Source organism: Hippoglossus hippoglossus, chromosome 18 (assembly GCF_009819705.1).
Source record: "Hippoglossus hippoglossus isolate fHipHip1 chromosome 18, fHipHip1.pri, whole genome shotgun sequence".
Lineage (NCBI taxonomy): Eukaryota > Metazoa > Chordata > Actinopteri > Pleuronectiformes > Pleuronectidae > Hippoglossus > Hippoglossus hippoglossus.
In genome coordinates, this window is record NC_047168.1 from 13,287,544 (window position 1) to 13,304,046 (window position 16,503).

The following is a 16,503-nucleotide window of genomic DNA, read 5'->3' on the forward strand; positions in this document are numbered from 1 at the left end:
TGTGTTTCAAAATAAAATCAAAACACTGAACTGAATATTGACAGACTAATGTTTTAGATAGAAAAAACTGTCAAACTTAATTCTGCTGTTTTATGTTTTATCCAACTTTAGCTTTACCTGCTATTTATAATAATTTAATTTTCTTAATTCATTTTATCTAAATGTTTTTGTTTTATTCTATGCGTGGATTGTTCTATATAAATAAATATAAGCTGTTGTTGGACATTAATAACAAATGGAATGAAATGTGCAACAATCTTTTAAAGGTCCCTCTTTCTCTCTCTAACTTGACTTTTTTCATTTCAGTATTGACTATCACATTATTCATTAATGTAGTTTCTTTAATAAAATCGAGTTTATTAAGTGATAAACCGCAGTTTAATGACTTAATAAAGTAGAGTTGATGAAGTGAGCTTCTCTCTCTCTCTCTCTCTCTCTCTCTCTCTCTCTCTCTCTCTCTCTCTCTCTCTCTCTCACACGTGGCAAACTTTAACTTTCTCGGTTTTTCACGAACTTTCTGCCATCTCGGTCCTCTCGTTTCCATTTGTCCTCCGCTGATTGGCTCGTCCGAGGCCGCTTCGACGCGCTGATTGCTCGGCATACCCGTCACTCAAGCGAGTTCCTCTTCCCATTGGCTGCTCCTCGGAAGTGGGGCGGGCTCAGGTTTTTTTCCTCGTGTTGACATCTCGGGAAGATCCGCGTCATCGCGACATTTGCAGCTCGCGAGAGTCTCGCAGCTGATGGAGTGAGGACGAAGAAGGAGAAGAAGGAGAAGGAGGAGAAAGTGAAGCTTGAGTTTTTCTGTCTGAACCGAGTCGTTCGCGTCTTAAACCGCCGCCATGTTTCCCCGCCGCCGCCTCCTCAGTCTGCTGCCGCTCTTCTTCCTCCAGAGCTTCGTGTCCGCCGATCAGCGGAGCCCCTCTGCAGGTAAGGCCGCTCCTGAGGGTCCCCTGCCCGGCCAGGAGGACCACCATGTCCCGCTGGAGCAGCCTGGCTCTGGTTCTCCGAGCTAACTGTTGCTAACTGCGCATTATTCCCAATAACGTCTCTTTGACGCTTTGATCCTGAACCTCGATATAAACCGTGAGTTTATTACTAAATGTTAACGTGTAGAAAATCACCGAAATTCCAACTTCTCAACTTTTGACGTCGCCCGGAGGCTCGTTAATTCACCGCTGAACCGACCAGGCGATTAATCAACAGGAAGTTAATGTGCTGATTAATCTAATCCCAAATATGTGTTTTTATTATCTATTCTATTGCCAGTTTATTTAACATTTTATACTTTCACGTGTTTTCTTGTCGGCCTCATTCTGACTATCTGCTGCTGTAACTAATGAATTAACTTGCTTCGAGATCACTGAAGTTGATCTTATAAATCAATAACAATAAATCATGAAAGTAAATGAAGGTAATTTTTGATGTAATAGATCCAAAGAGGAATCTTTTCTGACCGATCAGTTCTACAATAATCAGAAGCTCATGTCAGATTTGTAGTTTGGTTCCTCCCACTGTTCAATGCTTAGTTTTAGAAATGCCTGTGAGGGAATGTTCCACTTCCTGAATTAACTCTGACATTTAAAGTTATTCTACATCATGTTCATTTCTCCTCATCGATACCTGGACACTTACAGGTTTAATGATTCAGACCAGAAATAAATAAAAGTTATTGACACTGTGTCTGTGAAAGACTCGTGTCAGCTGATAAATCGGCCGAGCTCCTGTTCAGACACTGACCTGATTCTGATGATCAGGTTTCTGTCCTGATATTAAATACAGCTTCTCTTGTCAGTGTTGCTATTGTCGGTCACACAAAGTGAGCCCGGCCCAGGCCTTCAGTTACCTCACGTTAAAAAGATGGATTACATTCATTCACATGTAAAGAGCAGAGAGCAGCAGGTTCTCACGCTTAAGAATACAACGACTGAGGATGTTTTCTCCTCTGAACCGAGCTTCATGTTCCATTGTTTCACTTGATCTGGTTAGTTTTGGTTTCCCGTTGTAATTTAGGGACTAAAGAATTTAGTCTGACATCTGTACGTCCTGTCTTCATCACCTACGTGGGCTGCGTCCACCTGTACTTGACTCTGATTGGTTTATAGACGGCGTGCGTCAGAAGTCTGCGTGTTGTCAGGTGTGGGATAGTAGTCGTTGAACGGAGAAATTTAACGAAGAGCTTCATGTGGTTGCCATGGTAACATCATTATGGTATTCCTCCCAGCATCAGCACCTTCAGGCGAAGTACTACAGTACTACAGTACTCCACAGTACTACAGTACTCCGCACTAGTTCAAATGCACCAAATGAACGTCCTCGTGGTTCAAACATTATATCGTCGGAGGTGAAGACTGCAGCTGCTTCTTCTTGTATTGTTTAATTCTGTCTCTACTTTCTGTGATTGGTCCAAAAGTCCAAACTATCCAATAAAAGAGTTTTCACTCTGCAAAACGAACAGAACCAAGGTTCAGTTGGATCCAGACCCAGAACACCTCGCCGTGTCTGAGGAACCCCCCTTAAACTCTGAATTAATGATGAAATAGTTTCTGATGAGTTTTCGGTTGTGACACTAATTAATCCGTTTTCTGAAATAATTTGCAACAACTAAGATTTTTTAATTTGCCAGTAAAATACACTGAATTTCCAGTTACTAAAGTCAATTGTTAACTTTACTGTAATGTCTTGTTGTTTGTGTCTGAGCTGCAGGAACAGTTTCCTGTTCAGACAGCTGTGTGTGTGTGTGTTTGTGTCTTTGTGTCTTTGTGTGTGTGTGTGTGTGTGTGTGTGTGTGTGTGTGTGTCTTTGTGTGTGTGTTTAAACAGTCGTGTGAATGTTGTTTAACACTTGAGTATTAGATTAGTGAACAAACTGTTATAAGTCCATTGACAAAACCTCCATTTCTCTGACATGAGTACTTAAGTTACATGTGACAGGCAATCAGACTACAATCAGTCTGAGTTGTGACTACACTGTGACACAGAAATGAAGAACTTGTATAATAAAAAAAAAAATCCTTAAACTCATGTTCACGTTAAATCCTACGTGCCTTGAATGCACCGTCGAAACATTTGCAGCAGCTGGGAATAATCCCTCCGGTCTTCAAGGCCCCGGAAGAGATGAGAGTTTGAGTTTGTCGTCCGTTCCCATTGCTGAAACCACAGAGTCTGTGACTGAGGACAAGGAGGCGTCTGTCCCCCCCCCAATCCTCCCCCTCCTGCTCCTCACCTCTTTAACTTTTCCTGAGGTTTTTCTGACGAGTTTCACTTCGCCTCAAATTCCTCGAAAGCCTGGAGGCAGCGAGGAGTTGGCTGAGCAGCGTTTCCCTGACGACCGTCCCAGTTTGACCTGTCGGAGCAGAGTCCTGACCCGTGATTCGCTGAGTCAGGTCGGGACTTGTCTGCTCCGACAGCTCGGCCTCTTGTCCCGTCAGTAATTTTAATGAGCTGCCTTTTTAAATAGACCTCTGCGGCGTGGACGTCCGATCAATAGTCAAAGTATTGATTAATTATAAACCAATAAACCTGCTTGACTCAGCTGTCTAACGTGTTGAATCCAACATGTGATTGATTTCATGTTGATTAAATACATATCACTGATGCTGTCATTGTATTGTCCTTACAGAAAATCTGCTGGTGATCACCGCGGCAACAGAGGAGACAGACGGCTTCAATCGCTTCATGGGTACGATCAGGGAGTTCAACTACACCGTGAAGGTAACACACACACACACACACACACACACACACACACACACACACACACACACACACACACACACACACACACACACACACACACACACACACACACACAAGGTCAGAAACAGTGACTGTATGTAAAAACAAACATGTAACGATCGGAATCTTTATGTGTTTGTCTGTGTGCAGGTGCTGGGTCTGGGGGAGGAGTGGAAGGGAGGTGACGTTGCTCGCACAGTGGGTGGAGGTCAGAAGGTCAGATGGTTGAAGAAGGAGCTGCTCAAACACTCTGACAAGACCAACATGGTCATCATGTTCGTGGACAGGTAAACAGTTTGTGTGTGTGCGTTATATAACTATCAACAGAAAAGAAACCACGTTAGCTTGAGATGAGAGATGAGATGTAGAAAAGGTTATAAACTGTGAAAACATTGATTTAACATCAGTTCTTTTCTTTGACGTCCCTCAGACACAAAAACACACGTGCAGCGTCGCTCTCGTGCAAACTGACGGCGCTTAAGTTACAAAACAATGTGACACGTGTGACTGAAACTTTATCATGTGATGCCTGACTCGCTCTCCTCGTCTCTGTAGTTATGACGTCATCTTTGCGGCGGGCCCAGAGGAGCTGCTCTCCAAATTCAAACGTCTAGGTCATCGAGTGGTTTTCTCAGCCGAGGGATTCTGCTGGCCCGACCAGAGACTGGCCCAAAAGTACCCTGTGGTGCATTCTGGGAAACGCTACCTCAACTCAGGAGGTCTGACATTAAACCTCGCACTCGCACACACTCACACATGGACACGTTGTTTGAATCCCAAAGTAAAACTCTTCCTCTCTGTTAAGGTTTCATCGGCTTCGCTCCAGATCTCAGTGCAATCGTTCAGCAGTGGAAGAGCAAGGACAGCGATGACGACCAGCTCTTCTACACCAAGATCTACCTGGACAAGACGCAGCGGGTGAACTGACGCCGCCATCACCATGACAACAATCATACACCACCTTTACCATAAATGGATCTTAAACTGCTCTCCGTTCATCTGACGCTCACTTTGAACATGCTAACGTCATGTGTCGCTCGACTGTATTGTGGTTCCTTTGCTTCTGAAGTTGGTGATGTCAGAACAACATCATACGTAACTTCCTGTGATGTCATAAATGAATAAAATAATTCACGCTAAGGTTCTAACATCATGTGGATGATGTGATTCGTCTCCTCAGACCAAGTTCAACATGTCGCTGGATCATCGATCCAGAATCTTCCAGAATCTGAACGGAGCCGTCGGTGAGACACACACACACACACACACGCACGTTTTTTACATGTACCCCTCTTTGTGGGGACCCTCTGTTGACCCTTCGTCTCTGTCCGTCAGATGAAGTCGTCTTGAAGTTTGAGAAGGCAAAGGTCAGAGCGAGGAACGTTGCCTACGACACACTCCCTGTTGTCATCCATGGCAACGGACCCACCAAGGTAAGTGACCAACCACAGTCACCCATCAGAACCATGTGATGTGAGCTCAGCTTGTGTCTGAGGTGAAACAATCACTGCTCAGAATGTGTAGGAGCCTCTGATTGTCTGACCAACACTTAGCAACAACATCCACAGGACAGAGTCGCTGCTCCTGTGGTGTCATCCAAGTGTCTGTAACCCCCGACATTCAAATTGGACTCAAAACAACGTCAATTACACCAAGTTTTTAGCCTAAATGTTCTCAGTTATCCTCTTGGGCCGTGTTCGTGCATGGATCACAATGCACCCAGCCCTCCATGGGCCTAGTGGTGAGAAGATAATGAGTGAATTTACATTTTTGGGTGAACTATCCCTTCAAAACAATGGGCTGCCTGTTACTGACTGTACAACATTTACATCATATGTTTGAGGTGATGAGCCAATCACATGTCAGACGTGTCTTTATCTCTGCAGCTGCAGTTGAATTACCTTGGTAACTATGTCCCGACGGCGTGGACCTATGAGAGCGGATGTGGCATCTGTGACGACGACCTGCTTTTCTATAACGACGTTCCTGTAAGTGAGCTCCCCTGACACCACAACCCCTCAATTCTCTTTCGCACTGACTCACCGGGAAGTGTTATTTTCAGGATGAGGAGATGCCTCTGGTTCACGTTGCCGTGTTTATCGAACACGCCACTCCCTTCATGGAGGAGTTCCTAGACCGACTGACCACGCTCAACTATCCCATGGCGAGGATCCACCTCTTCATCCACAACAACGTACGATCAGACGCAGACACACAGGAGAAAACTCTGTGACGTGTTCCGGTCACTTCTGTTCTGACGTGTGATTGTTCCCCTGTAATTCAGGTCGTTTACCACGAGCGTCACATTCAGAGATTCTGGGAGCGCCACAGGTCGCTGTTCCCCAACGCCCGGCTGGTTGGTCCAGAGGAGAACCTGCAGGAAGACAAGGCCAGAACCATGGCTGTGTGAGTGGAACCCACTCAACATATTATTAATAGAAATAATAAACTTCAGTTCATATTCATGTGTTTGTGTGTATGTGTGTGTGCAGCGAGGCGTGTAAGAAGGATCCAGAGTGTGATTATTACTTCAGCATCGACTCTGACGTGGCGTTGACGAACCCCGACACACTGAGGATACTGATCGAGGAAAACAAGTACGTTCCCTCCTGTGTTCATGAAGCGTCGATATACGACTGTCATAGCGTTCTTCTTGTCCCTGGTGTGAAAAGAGTCTTTATTAAATTCCTTATTAGGTTTTGTGTCTGTTAGTAGGATCACACAAACACTACAGGACAAGAGGGTGTGATGTTTTTGGAATAAAGTGTTATTTATTCACTTTTTCCCCTGGTTGTTTGATTTTGTCATGTCTCTCTCTAAGATCTGTCATCGCTCCCATGTTGTCAAAACACGGGAAGCTGTGGAGTAACTTCTGGGGCGCTCTGAGTCCTGAAGGATACTACTCAAGATCTGAAGACTACATCGAGATCGTCCAGGGAAAGAGGATGTGAGTTAACGCACGCACGCACACACAGACACACACAGATTTTATTTTGTTCTAATGAAACACTTATATCATCACGTGTGTCCAGCGGTCTGTGGAACGTGCCGTACATCACTCAGGCCTACCTGATCAAAGGCAGCGTGCTGCGGTCTAAACTGTCCAAGATGACTATGTACGTGGGCGAGGGGATGGACCCTGACATGGTGTTCTGCAAGAGCATCAGAGACCAGGTAACGTCGATCAGTGACTGTATATAAAGACGATCAGTGGCTGTATATAAAGACGATCAGTGGCTGTATATAAAGACGATTAACGACTGTGTCCACAGGGCATCTTCATGTTCGTGTCAAACCGCGACGAGTTTGGTCGTCTGGTGGCATCGGCCAACTTCAACACGTCCAGGCTGCACCCGGACATGTGGCAGATCTTCGACAACCCTGTGGTCAGACGAGCACACGTGAACATACGAACAAGTGAAAAACTAAAAGAAAACCAGGGCTGAGTGTGTTTCTGTGTTTGTTTACAGGACTGGAAGGAGAAGTACATCAACGTGAACTACTCCAAGATCTTCGAAGATGAGAAGAAGTTCGTGGAGCAGGTAACAAAACATCGTCATAACCAGGGATGAACAATAAATCCCACTCAAATGATTTGTGTCTGACGCTCTGTTTCAATATTCATTGAATGATGCAAAATTGTAGTTGGTGATGTAAAAGTTCAGATCATGTAACTAAACTGTGTGTGTGTGTGTGTGTGTGTGTGTGTGTGTGTGTGTGTGTGTGTGTGTGTGTGTGTGTGTGTGTGTGTGTGTGTGTGTGTGTGTGTGTGTGTGTGTGTGTGTGTGTGTGTGTGTGTGTGTGTCTCTCACAGCCCTGTCCAGATGTTTACTGGTTTCCAGCTTTCTCAGAGAAGATGTGTGACCACCTGGTGGAGACCATGGAGGATAACAACGAGTGGTCTGGAGGAAAACACAATGTAACATGTTCACTCGTCTGATTGACCCTCTCTGAACAAACCTGAGAACTTGAGCTTTGAAACTTTTTGTCTTTTCTTTGTGTTCAGGACGAGCGTCTGGCCGGCGGCTACGAAAACGTCCCGACGGTGGATATTCACATGAACCAGATCGGCTTTGAGAAGGAGTGGCTCAAATTCCTCAAGGAATACATCGCCCCGGTCACTGAAAAACTCTATCCCGGATATTTCCCCAAGGTACAGTCAAGATACTCCAGAGTAAAGTTACCCTGAGGTACAGTCAAAATACTACTACAGAGTAAAGTTACCCTGAGGTACAGTCAAAATACTACTACAGAGTAAAGTTACCCCGAGGTACAGTCAAAATACTACTACAGAGTAAAGTTACCCTGAGGTACAGTCAAAATACTACTACAGAGTAAAGTTACCCCGAGGTACAGTCAAAATACTACTACAGAGTAAAGTTACCCCGAGGTACAGTCAAAATACTACTCCTGAGTAAAGTTATGTTTTTCTGCAGCATCACCCATGAATTGTGTTACAGATCATTGGCATTTTGTGTGTGTGTCTTTGTGTGTAGTGCCAGGCCATTATGAACTTTGTGGTCCGTTACCGCCCTGACGAGCAGCCGTCTCTGCGACCGCATCACGACTCGTCCACCTTCACCATCAATGTTGCCCTGAACAGCAAGGACATCGACTACGAGGTACAGGCAAAAAAAAATCAAGTTGAAGTTTGAGGAAGAATCTCGTCATTCGTAAAGACTCATCACTGTGTGTGTGTGTGTGTGTGTGTGTGTGTGTGTGTGTGTGTGTGTGTGTGTGTGTGTGTGTGTGTGTGTGTGTGTGTGTGTGTGTGTGTGTGTGTGTGTGTGTGTGTGTGTGTGTGTGTGTGTGTCACAGGGTGGAGGCTGCAGGTTCCTGCGTTACGACTGTAAGGTGGAGTCTCCCAGGAAGGGCTGGACCTTCATGCACCCCGGGCGTCTGACCCACTACCACGAGGGTCTGCCCACCACGAGAGGGACCAGATACATCATGGTGTCCTTCGTTGACCCCTGAATGTTCCGTGTGTTAGCGTGTGTTTGTGTGTGTGTGCGCCTCATCGTCACAAGTACAGACAGACTTGACGGAGGAATAGACGTGATGAAGCGTTTTTGTTATGCGTCTGATTGAATGATCAACTTTCACCTGCCAATCACTCGCGTACTGCAATCACATGATTCATTTCAGTGCGTCCTTATACCAGGTGTTACAAGTCGGACATTTCAGAGTAAGAGTCACTTTATTTTATTGTCGTTCGAGCTTCAGATAAAGAGACATTTCAAAACAAGGGTCTGTTGTAAAACGCCACCGCGCTGCCTTATTTTAACAACACATCCTAAATCTATGCAAAAACAACACACTCCTCTTCTGTAGAGTTCAATCAACTCTCTGCTGTTACACTGATCATCATCCTGTGGGGGGCGCTCTCCTTCTCTAATCTTGATCCACAGTGCCCTCTACAGGATTTGATCAGCTCGATTTTAAAATCATAATCATCAACCACTGAACATGTTCTGTGGATATTACCAGTTATGACGATGGGGATCATAACAGCGGACGTCAGCTTTTCTCGGCCAATCAGATTGCTCAGATTGAGCTTCGATCTTTGAATGTTTGAAACGGTAGAAAAATAAACGACAAAGAAAACGCATCGAAAAAAGACGAACGTAAATAAAGATAACGCTAAAGAAAATATTAAAGTATTTTTATGTTAAACGTGTAAACTGAGGTAAAACTCTGCTTCAAGATATGTTAACTGTTACTGGGAAAACGTTAAAGACCTTTTTTATATTTCATGTTTTATTCTACATCGTTTTGAAAGTTCTTTCATGTCTTTATATTTTCAGTTTGATGCTGTAGCTGAGGTGCAACTGTGACTCCGTCGTCTCCTCTCAGTTTATAACTTTATTTAAATCGTGTCAAGTGTTTTAGGGACGAGGTTTCCGCCTGACACCTCCTGTAGTTTCCTCAGCGTGCCTGTCGATACAAGGAATCAGCTTTGTACAAACTGCATTAAATTATTTGTTAATGACGTTTGTTAATGTTTTGAGATTTTAATAAATAATTTTAGTGTTACAGCGGGTTGCGTTTGTTTCGTCTGTTTCAGATGTGACGTTGATATGAGTTTTTATTTCTCCTCCTCTCTCTTGATCTTAAATTCCTTTTTTATCCTAATTCATGTCTGTCCTGCTTGTGATTGTTTGTCTTTTGAATAGTCATCTGATCTCTGAATTTATCTGGGATTATTTTATGAAATAAAGGTATTCACAAAATAAAAGCTTCACTGCAGGAAATGACTTACCAATTAAAGTGGAAGTTACAGATGAGTAAAGTAAAAGTCTCGGATTTTTAAAATCCGGATTTTACAAGGTTTAACCAAATAACTATTTGAACTGTAATTTTGTGCCTTTATTTGTAAGAACGGGTCCTGGTTTTAATTATAGCTGTAAACCTGTCAGAATATTTATTTATTCACGTATTCGTTTGCTCTGGTGGGTTTTATGATGACGTGTCGGCCTTCTCACCTGCCGAGGGGATTTATGTTATTCTGCTCGTATCTGAACTCACCTGCGGTAGTTTGTGTTGATAATCCTTCATGGGGGGGGGGGGAGCGCGTAATGTTTCTATTTTACCGGCAGGTGGCGACAAAGAAAGTAGCAACGCACTCAAATATAAGCGTTCAATTCCCTCGTTATTTGCCGTTGATTTAAAAACTACAGTTACACAGATGTTCCGCCATTTAAAACTTTATCCCGACTTAAACAAAACTATTACTTTCCTAACGATTTAATTTGTCCAGGTAAGTTTCTCTGAATCAACCAGTGGACGGTGATTGAAAATCAAATCGCGTTTGGTCTGGTTCAGTGTGTCCCCGTGCGGCTGCCGTAGAACCGGAAGAACAACATGGTGCTGGAGAAGAAAACCTCCGGTGAGTTTGTTTTAACGAAAAGATTCAAACAAACGTAAAAAACGCGACGTTACCGCGACTCAACTTTCGCGATGTCAAAGTTAAATCGTCGAGTTTCTATTGGTTCATGGTTTAATATCGTTTTAACGTCGATACACGTTGATGCTGTTAAATGTTAGAGATTCACAGCTGCTCGTTCATTGAACCTCTCTCTCTCTCTCTCTCTCAGCTCGGGTGGAGGGACAGCGCAGAGTCTTGGATGAAGCGACGAGGCAGCGGCGTCAGACTCGTCAGCTGGAGGCTCTGGAGAAAGACAACTTCCAGGTGAGCGTCGTCTTGACGATCACACAGAGGAGGAGGAGGAGGAGCTCAGTTGAAGTTCACACACTGGTCTCAACTCAAAGTTGCAGCTCTCACCTTCACCTCGTGGTTTTCATCCGGGTCAATGTTGTTGTTTTTACTGTTTCCAGGACGACCCTCTGTCCTCCCTCCCCCCCCCAGGTCCAACTGCTCGCCTGCCCGCCTTCAGTGAGACCGAGGAACCAGGTGAGACTTAATGTCAATCATAACACTGTCTCAAGGGTCTTTACGTATTCCACGAAGTCCATTGTGACCAACATCTTCAGACGTAATAAAACCAAACTAAAAAGACAACATGCCTCCACACTGCTCGTGTGGTGTCATCCAAGTGTCCGCAAGCCCCCACATTTATATTCCACTCGAAACAAGGTCATTTACACCGGGTTTCAAGCCTAAATGTCTGATATCTTCCTACGAAGTGCGCCTACGGACCCTCGGACACACCATCGTGTGGCTACGTCCACTAGCTTAGTCACTTCCGGTGGACTTTTAGGGTTAAAACAGTATTGTAGCAATTCACAACGTGTCCTGGTTGGACACGTCAGAGGACGGCGTGCATCATCTCCTCGCTTCCTTATCGTGTGACGTATTTTCAAATGTTTGTCTCGTCCAGAGAAGAAGAGGAGGAAGACGAGGGGCGACCACTTCAAACAACGTTTCAGGAAAAACTTCACCACCCTGCTGGAGGAGGAGGTGGGTCCCGCACCTTCACGCTTTCCCTGCTCTCTCATTGGCTTACACACTGTCAACTGACTCCTCCCCTCTTCTCTGATTGGTAGAACCTGTCGGAGAAGCCGGAGCCCAATTACCTGTCAGCAGCAGGCCCCGTCTCATCGCTGCCCCCCCGTCACTTCTGCTGCGTCTGTGGTTTCCCCTCTCACTACACGTGCACCACCTGCGGGGGGCGCTACTGCTCCAGCAAGTGCCTGTGTACGCACAGAGAGACCAGGTTTGTCACGCTCTCCTCTCTTTTGTTTTGTTTTCAGTTGATGCTCCGGAGCTACTTTAGAATTATTCCATGTTATTAGTGATTCGTCCTCAAACTCTTCTTCGATACTGTGTCACTTTTTATTGTTTGTGTGCAGAGCTTTTTATAAACAGTCTGTGCTGCAGCGTGAAGTTAGAAAACTTTGTGTTCATCCTACCTGGTTTATCTGCACTGAGGATTTTATAGTCAATGTTTTTCATCAAATGAAACTGAATTTTCTTTATCACACTTCACGTGTGTGGTTTATAAATATATAAAGATGCATTGCATGTGGACTCTTTCAGAGTGTGTTAAACAACGTCTGCATCACATGACCACTAAGAATACACATGCCAAGTCTATTAGATGAACTGTATGTGACACACGTGAGATGAGTACAGATGTTTGTGGAATTACTCGGTTGATCTCCCCACTTTATTAAAATGTCAGATTAGTTTGTGTTCTGTTCATTAAGATCTTTTTCTGTTTCTCTGTAGGTGTTTGAAGTGGACGCTGTAACCGCCGCCTCGTTACTATGGTGATGGAAGCGATGAGATGCCGCTTGGTTCAGAATGTTAAGGGACATTGAAGCTTGGAGGTTTACACACTGACTCGTTTTGATCCTGGTTCGGAGTTTACTGAGAGCACGGGACACGCATGTTCCAGGTAGACGTCAGACAGCAGCGTTTTTCATTCCTCGTCCCATATGACCCAGTTAACCTGAGGGAGTTGTCATGTTGATGAGTTAGCATCATGTAAGAATTGCCGTGACAGTTAAAAGGGCAGAAAATACATTTTTGTTGTAATTAATTTAAATGGTCCAATTTCTCCTGTTGCTGTCCATGAGGTGTTCTGGTTATTTTGTCCACAATATGTCATGTTGTTTTGTAAATAAGGAGGTTGTAGTTTCATCCTTTATTAAAGAAACACTGAAGTAGAATTCTCAGTCCTGTGTCTTTTTACACTCGGATATCAAAGTCTCAGCCGTTGTTATAAGCAATATTAAAGAAAGTGAAAGAAAATCCAAACCAAACACTAACACCAAGATTCGTGGTAATTCGTCCAGTAGTTTTCAAATCATATCAACAACATAACATTTGACTTTTTATAATTTTTCGTGCTTCGTACTAAACTATGACTATCATTTTTCGGACGATGTCTTTTTAAGCATGTTTCAGAACGACATATGACTTTTTAATAATTTTTCTGACTTAATATTTGTTTACAGAACAGCTGCAGTGCATGTCGTCAGAAAGTTGGGCATCAAAATGTCAAAGTATAGCATGTCGTTCGAAAACTGATAAAAAGTCATAGGTTAGCATGTCGTTCTAAAAGTCATAAAAAAGTCATAGGTTAGCTTGTCGTTCGAACACTGGTAAAAAAGTCATAGGTTTGTATGTCGTTCTAAAAGTCATAGGTTAGCATGTCGTCCAAAACCACCTAAAAATGTCATGTCCTGGAACTCTAATTAATAAAGAATGGCAACAAATATTTTTCTTCTGTAAGTTTATTCAAGAATTTCCAAAATATTTCAAGCATTCAAATCACTGGACTCACTGCAAAAAGAGAAATGCTGTTACAGATAAAAAGCTAGTTCATTGGTGGAATCTTTCGATCACTGGTACACGTCTTCTGTTGGATCAGGAATCCTCTTAAAGTGGCGGCCATGTATCCAGGCAGTCCTCTCAGTGGCCATTAGGTGCTATTTCATGGTTACAGGAGGATGTAACGCGTCATCTTCTTAAGTCGTTCAAAGCCACCTAAAAAGTCATAGGTTAGCATGTCGTTGGAAAACTGGTAAAAAAGTCATAGGTTTGTATGTCGTTCTAAAAGTCATGAAAAAGTCATAGGTTAGCATGTCGTTGGAAAAAAAGTCATAGGTTAGCATGTCGTTGGAAAACTGGTAAAAAAGTCATAGGTTTGCATGTCGTTGGAAAACTGGTAAAAAAGTCATAGGTTAGCATGTCGTTCTGAAAGTCATGAAAAAGTCATAGGTTAGCATGTCGTTGGAAAAAAAGTCATAGGTTAGCATGTCATTCGAAAGTCATGAAAAAGTCATAGGTTAGCATGTCGTTCGAAAGTCATAGGTTAGCATGTCGTTGGAAAACTGGTAAAAAAGTCATAGGTTTGTATGTCGTTCTAAAAGTCATAGGTTAGCATGTCGTTCTGAAAGTCATAAAAAAGTCATAGGTTAGCATGTCGTTCGAAAGTCATAGGTTAGCATGTCGTTGGAAAACTGGTAAAAAAGTCATAGGTTAGCGTGTCGTTCTGAAAGTCATAAAAAAGTCATAGGTTAGCGTGTCGTTCTGAAAGTCATAAAAAAGTCATAGGTTAGCATGTCGTTGGAAAACTGGTAAAAAAGTCATAGGTTAGCATGTCGTTCTGAAAGTCATAAAAAAGTCATAGGTTAGCATGTTGTTCGAAAGTCATAGGTTAGCATGTCGTTGGAAAACTGGTAAAAAAGTCATAGGTTAGCGTGTCGTTCTGAAAGTCATAAAAAAGTCATAGGTTAGCGTGTCGTTCTGAAAGTCATAAAAAAGTCATAGGTTAGCATGTCGTTCTGAAAGTCATGAAAAAGTCATAGGTTAGCATGTCGTTCGAAAGTCATAGGTTAGCATGTCGTTCGAAAGTCATAGGTTAGCATGTCGTTGGAAAACTGGTAAAAAAGTCATAGGTTAGCGTGTCGTTGGAAAACTGGTAAAAAAGTCATAGGTTAGCATGTCGTTGGAAAACTGGTAAAAAAGTCATAGGTTAGCATGTCGTTCTGAAAGTCATAAAAAAGTCATAGGTTAGCATGTCGTTCGAAAGTCATAGGTTAGCATGTCGTTGGAAAACTGGTAAAAAAGTCATAGGTTAGCGTGTCGTTCTGAAAGTCATAAAAAAGTCATAGGTTAGCGTGTCGTTCTGAAAGTCATAAAAAAGTCATAGGTTAGCGTGTCGTTCTGAAAGTCATGAAAAAGTCATAGGTTAGCATGTCGTTCGAAAGTCATAGGTTAGCATGTCGTTCGAAAGTCATAGGTTAGCATGTCGTTGGAAAACTGGTAAAAAAGTCATAGGTTAGCGTGTCGTTGGAAAACTGGTAAGAAAAAGTCATAGGTTAGCATGTCGTTCTGAAAGTCATGAAAAAGTCATAGGTTAGCATGTCGTTGGAAAACTGGTAAAAAAGTCATAGGTTAGCATGTCGTTGGAAAACTGGTAAAAAAGTCATAGGTTAGCGTGTCGTTCTGAAAGTCATAAAAAAGTCATAGGTTAGCATGTCGTTCTGAAAGTCATAGGTTAGCATGTCGTTCGAACACTGGTAAAAAAGTCATAGGTTTGTATGTCGTTCTGAAAGTCATGAAAAAGTCATAGGTTAGCATGTCGTTCGAAAGTCATAGGTTAGCATGTCGTTCGAAAGTCATAGGTTAGCATGTAGTTGGAAAACTGGTAAAAAAGTCATAGGTTAGCGTGTCGTTGGAAAACTGGTAAAAAAGTCATAGGTTAGCATGTCATTCGAAAGTCATGAAAAAGTCATAGGTTAGCATGTCGTTCTGAAAGTCATAAAAAAGTCATAGGTTAGCATGTCGTTCTGAAAGTCATGAAAAAGTCATAGGTTAGCATGTCGTTCGAAAGTCATAGGTTAGCATGTCGTTCGAAAGTCATAGGTTAGCATGTCGTTGGAAAACTGGTAAAAAAGTCATAGGTTAGCGTGTCGTTGGAAAACTGGTAAAAAAGTCATAGGTTAGCATGTCGTTGGAAAACTGGTAAAAAAGTCATAGGTTAGCATGTCGTTCTGAAAGTCATAAAAAAGTCATAGGTTAGCATGTCGTTCGAAAGTCATAGGTTAGCATGTCGTTGGAAAACTGGTAAAAAAGTCATAGGTTAGCGTGTCGTTGGAAAACTGGTAAAAAAGTCATAGGTTAGCATGTCATTCGAAAGTCATGAAAAAGTCATAGGTTAGCATGTCGTTCTGAAAGTCATAAAAAAGTCATAGGTTAGCATGTCGTTCTGAAAGTCATGAAAAAGTCATAGGTTAGCATGTCGTTCGAAAGTCATAGGTTAGCATGTCGTTCGAAAGTCATAGGTTAGCATGTCGTTGGAAAACTGGTAAAAAAGTCATAGGTTAGCGTGTCGTTGGAAAACTGGTAAAAAAGTCATAGGTTAGCATGTCGTTGGAAAACTGGTAAAAAAGTCATAGTTTAGCATGTCGTTCTGAAAGTCATAAAAAAGTCATAGGTTAGCATGTCGTTCGAAAGTCATAGGTTAGCATGTCGTTGGAAAACTGGTAAAAAAGTCATAGGTTAGCGTGTCGTTCTGAAAGTCATAAAAAAGTCATAGGTTAGCGTGTCGTTCTGAAAGTCATAAAAAAGTCATAGGTTAGCATGTCGTTCGAAAGTCATAGGTTAGCATGTCGTTCGAAAGTCATAGGTTAGCATGTCGTTGGAAAACTGGTAAGAAAAAGTCATAGGTTAGCGTGTCGTTCGGAAAGTCATGAAAAAGTCATAGGTTAGCATGTTGTTGGAAAACTGGTAAAAAAGTCATAGGTTAGCGTGTCGTTCTGAAAGTCATAAAAAAGTCATAGGTTAGCGTGTCGTTCT

The 16,503-nt window shown here is 42.8% G+C and overlaps 2 protein-coding genes across 2 annotated transcripts; both read left to right on the forward strand.

The window, feature by feature from the left end:
- The first annotated feature begins 700 nt into the window (after nt 1-700).
- On the forward strand, nt 701-9,770 carry plod3 (procollagen-lysine, 2-oxoglutarate 5-dioxygenase 3). Its single transcript, XM_034568837.1, has 19 exons — nt 701-927; nt 3,619-3,710; nt 3,885-4,021; nt 4,290-4,453; nt 4,540-4,652; nt 4,915-4,978; nt 5,070-5,167; nt 5,621-5,722; nt 5,797-5,928; nt 6,019-6,140; nt 6,227-6,331; nt 6,556-6,681; nt 6,767-6,908; nt 7,007-7,120; nt 7,205-7,276; nt 7,549-7,653; nt 7,741-7,887; nt 8,231-8,356; nt 8,553-9,770. Exons 1-19 carry the CDS (start codon nt 840-842, stop codon nt 8,706-8,708), a joined length of 2,205 nt encoding a protein of 734 aa, XP_034424728.1. The 5' UTR covers nt 701-839; the 3' UTR covers nt 8,709-9,770.
- A 725-nt stretch (nt 9,771-10,495) lies between these two features.
- On the forward strand, nt 10,496-12,866 carry znhit1 (zinc finger, HIT-type containing 1). Its single transcript, XM_034568977.1, has 7 exons — nt 10,496-10,620; nt 10,829-10,923; nt 11,070-11,145; nt 11,573-11,652; nt 11,739-11,908; nt 12,424-12,611; nt 12,642-12,866. The coding sequence occupies exons 1-6, from the start codon at nt 10,596-10,598 to the stop codon at nt 12,443-12,445; spliced, it is 468 nt and encodes a 155-aa protein (XP_034424868.1). The 5' UTR covers nt 10,496-10,595; the 3' UTR covers nt 12,446-12,611; nt 12,642-12,866.
- The last annotated feature ends 3,637 nt before the right edge of the window (nt 12,867-16,503 follow it).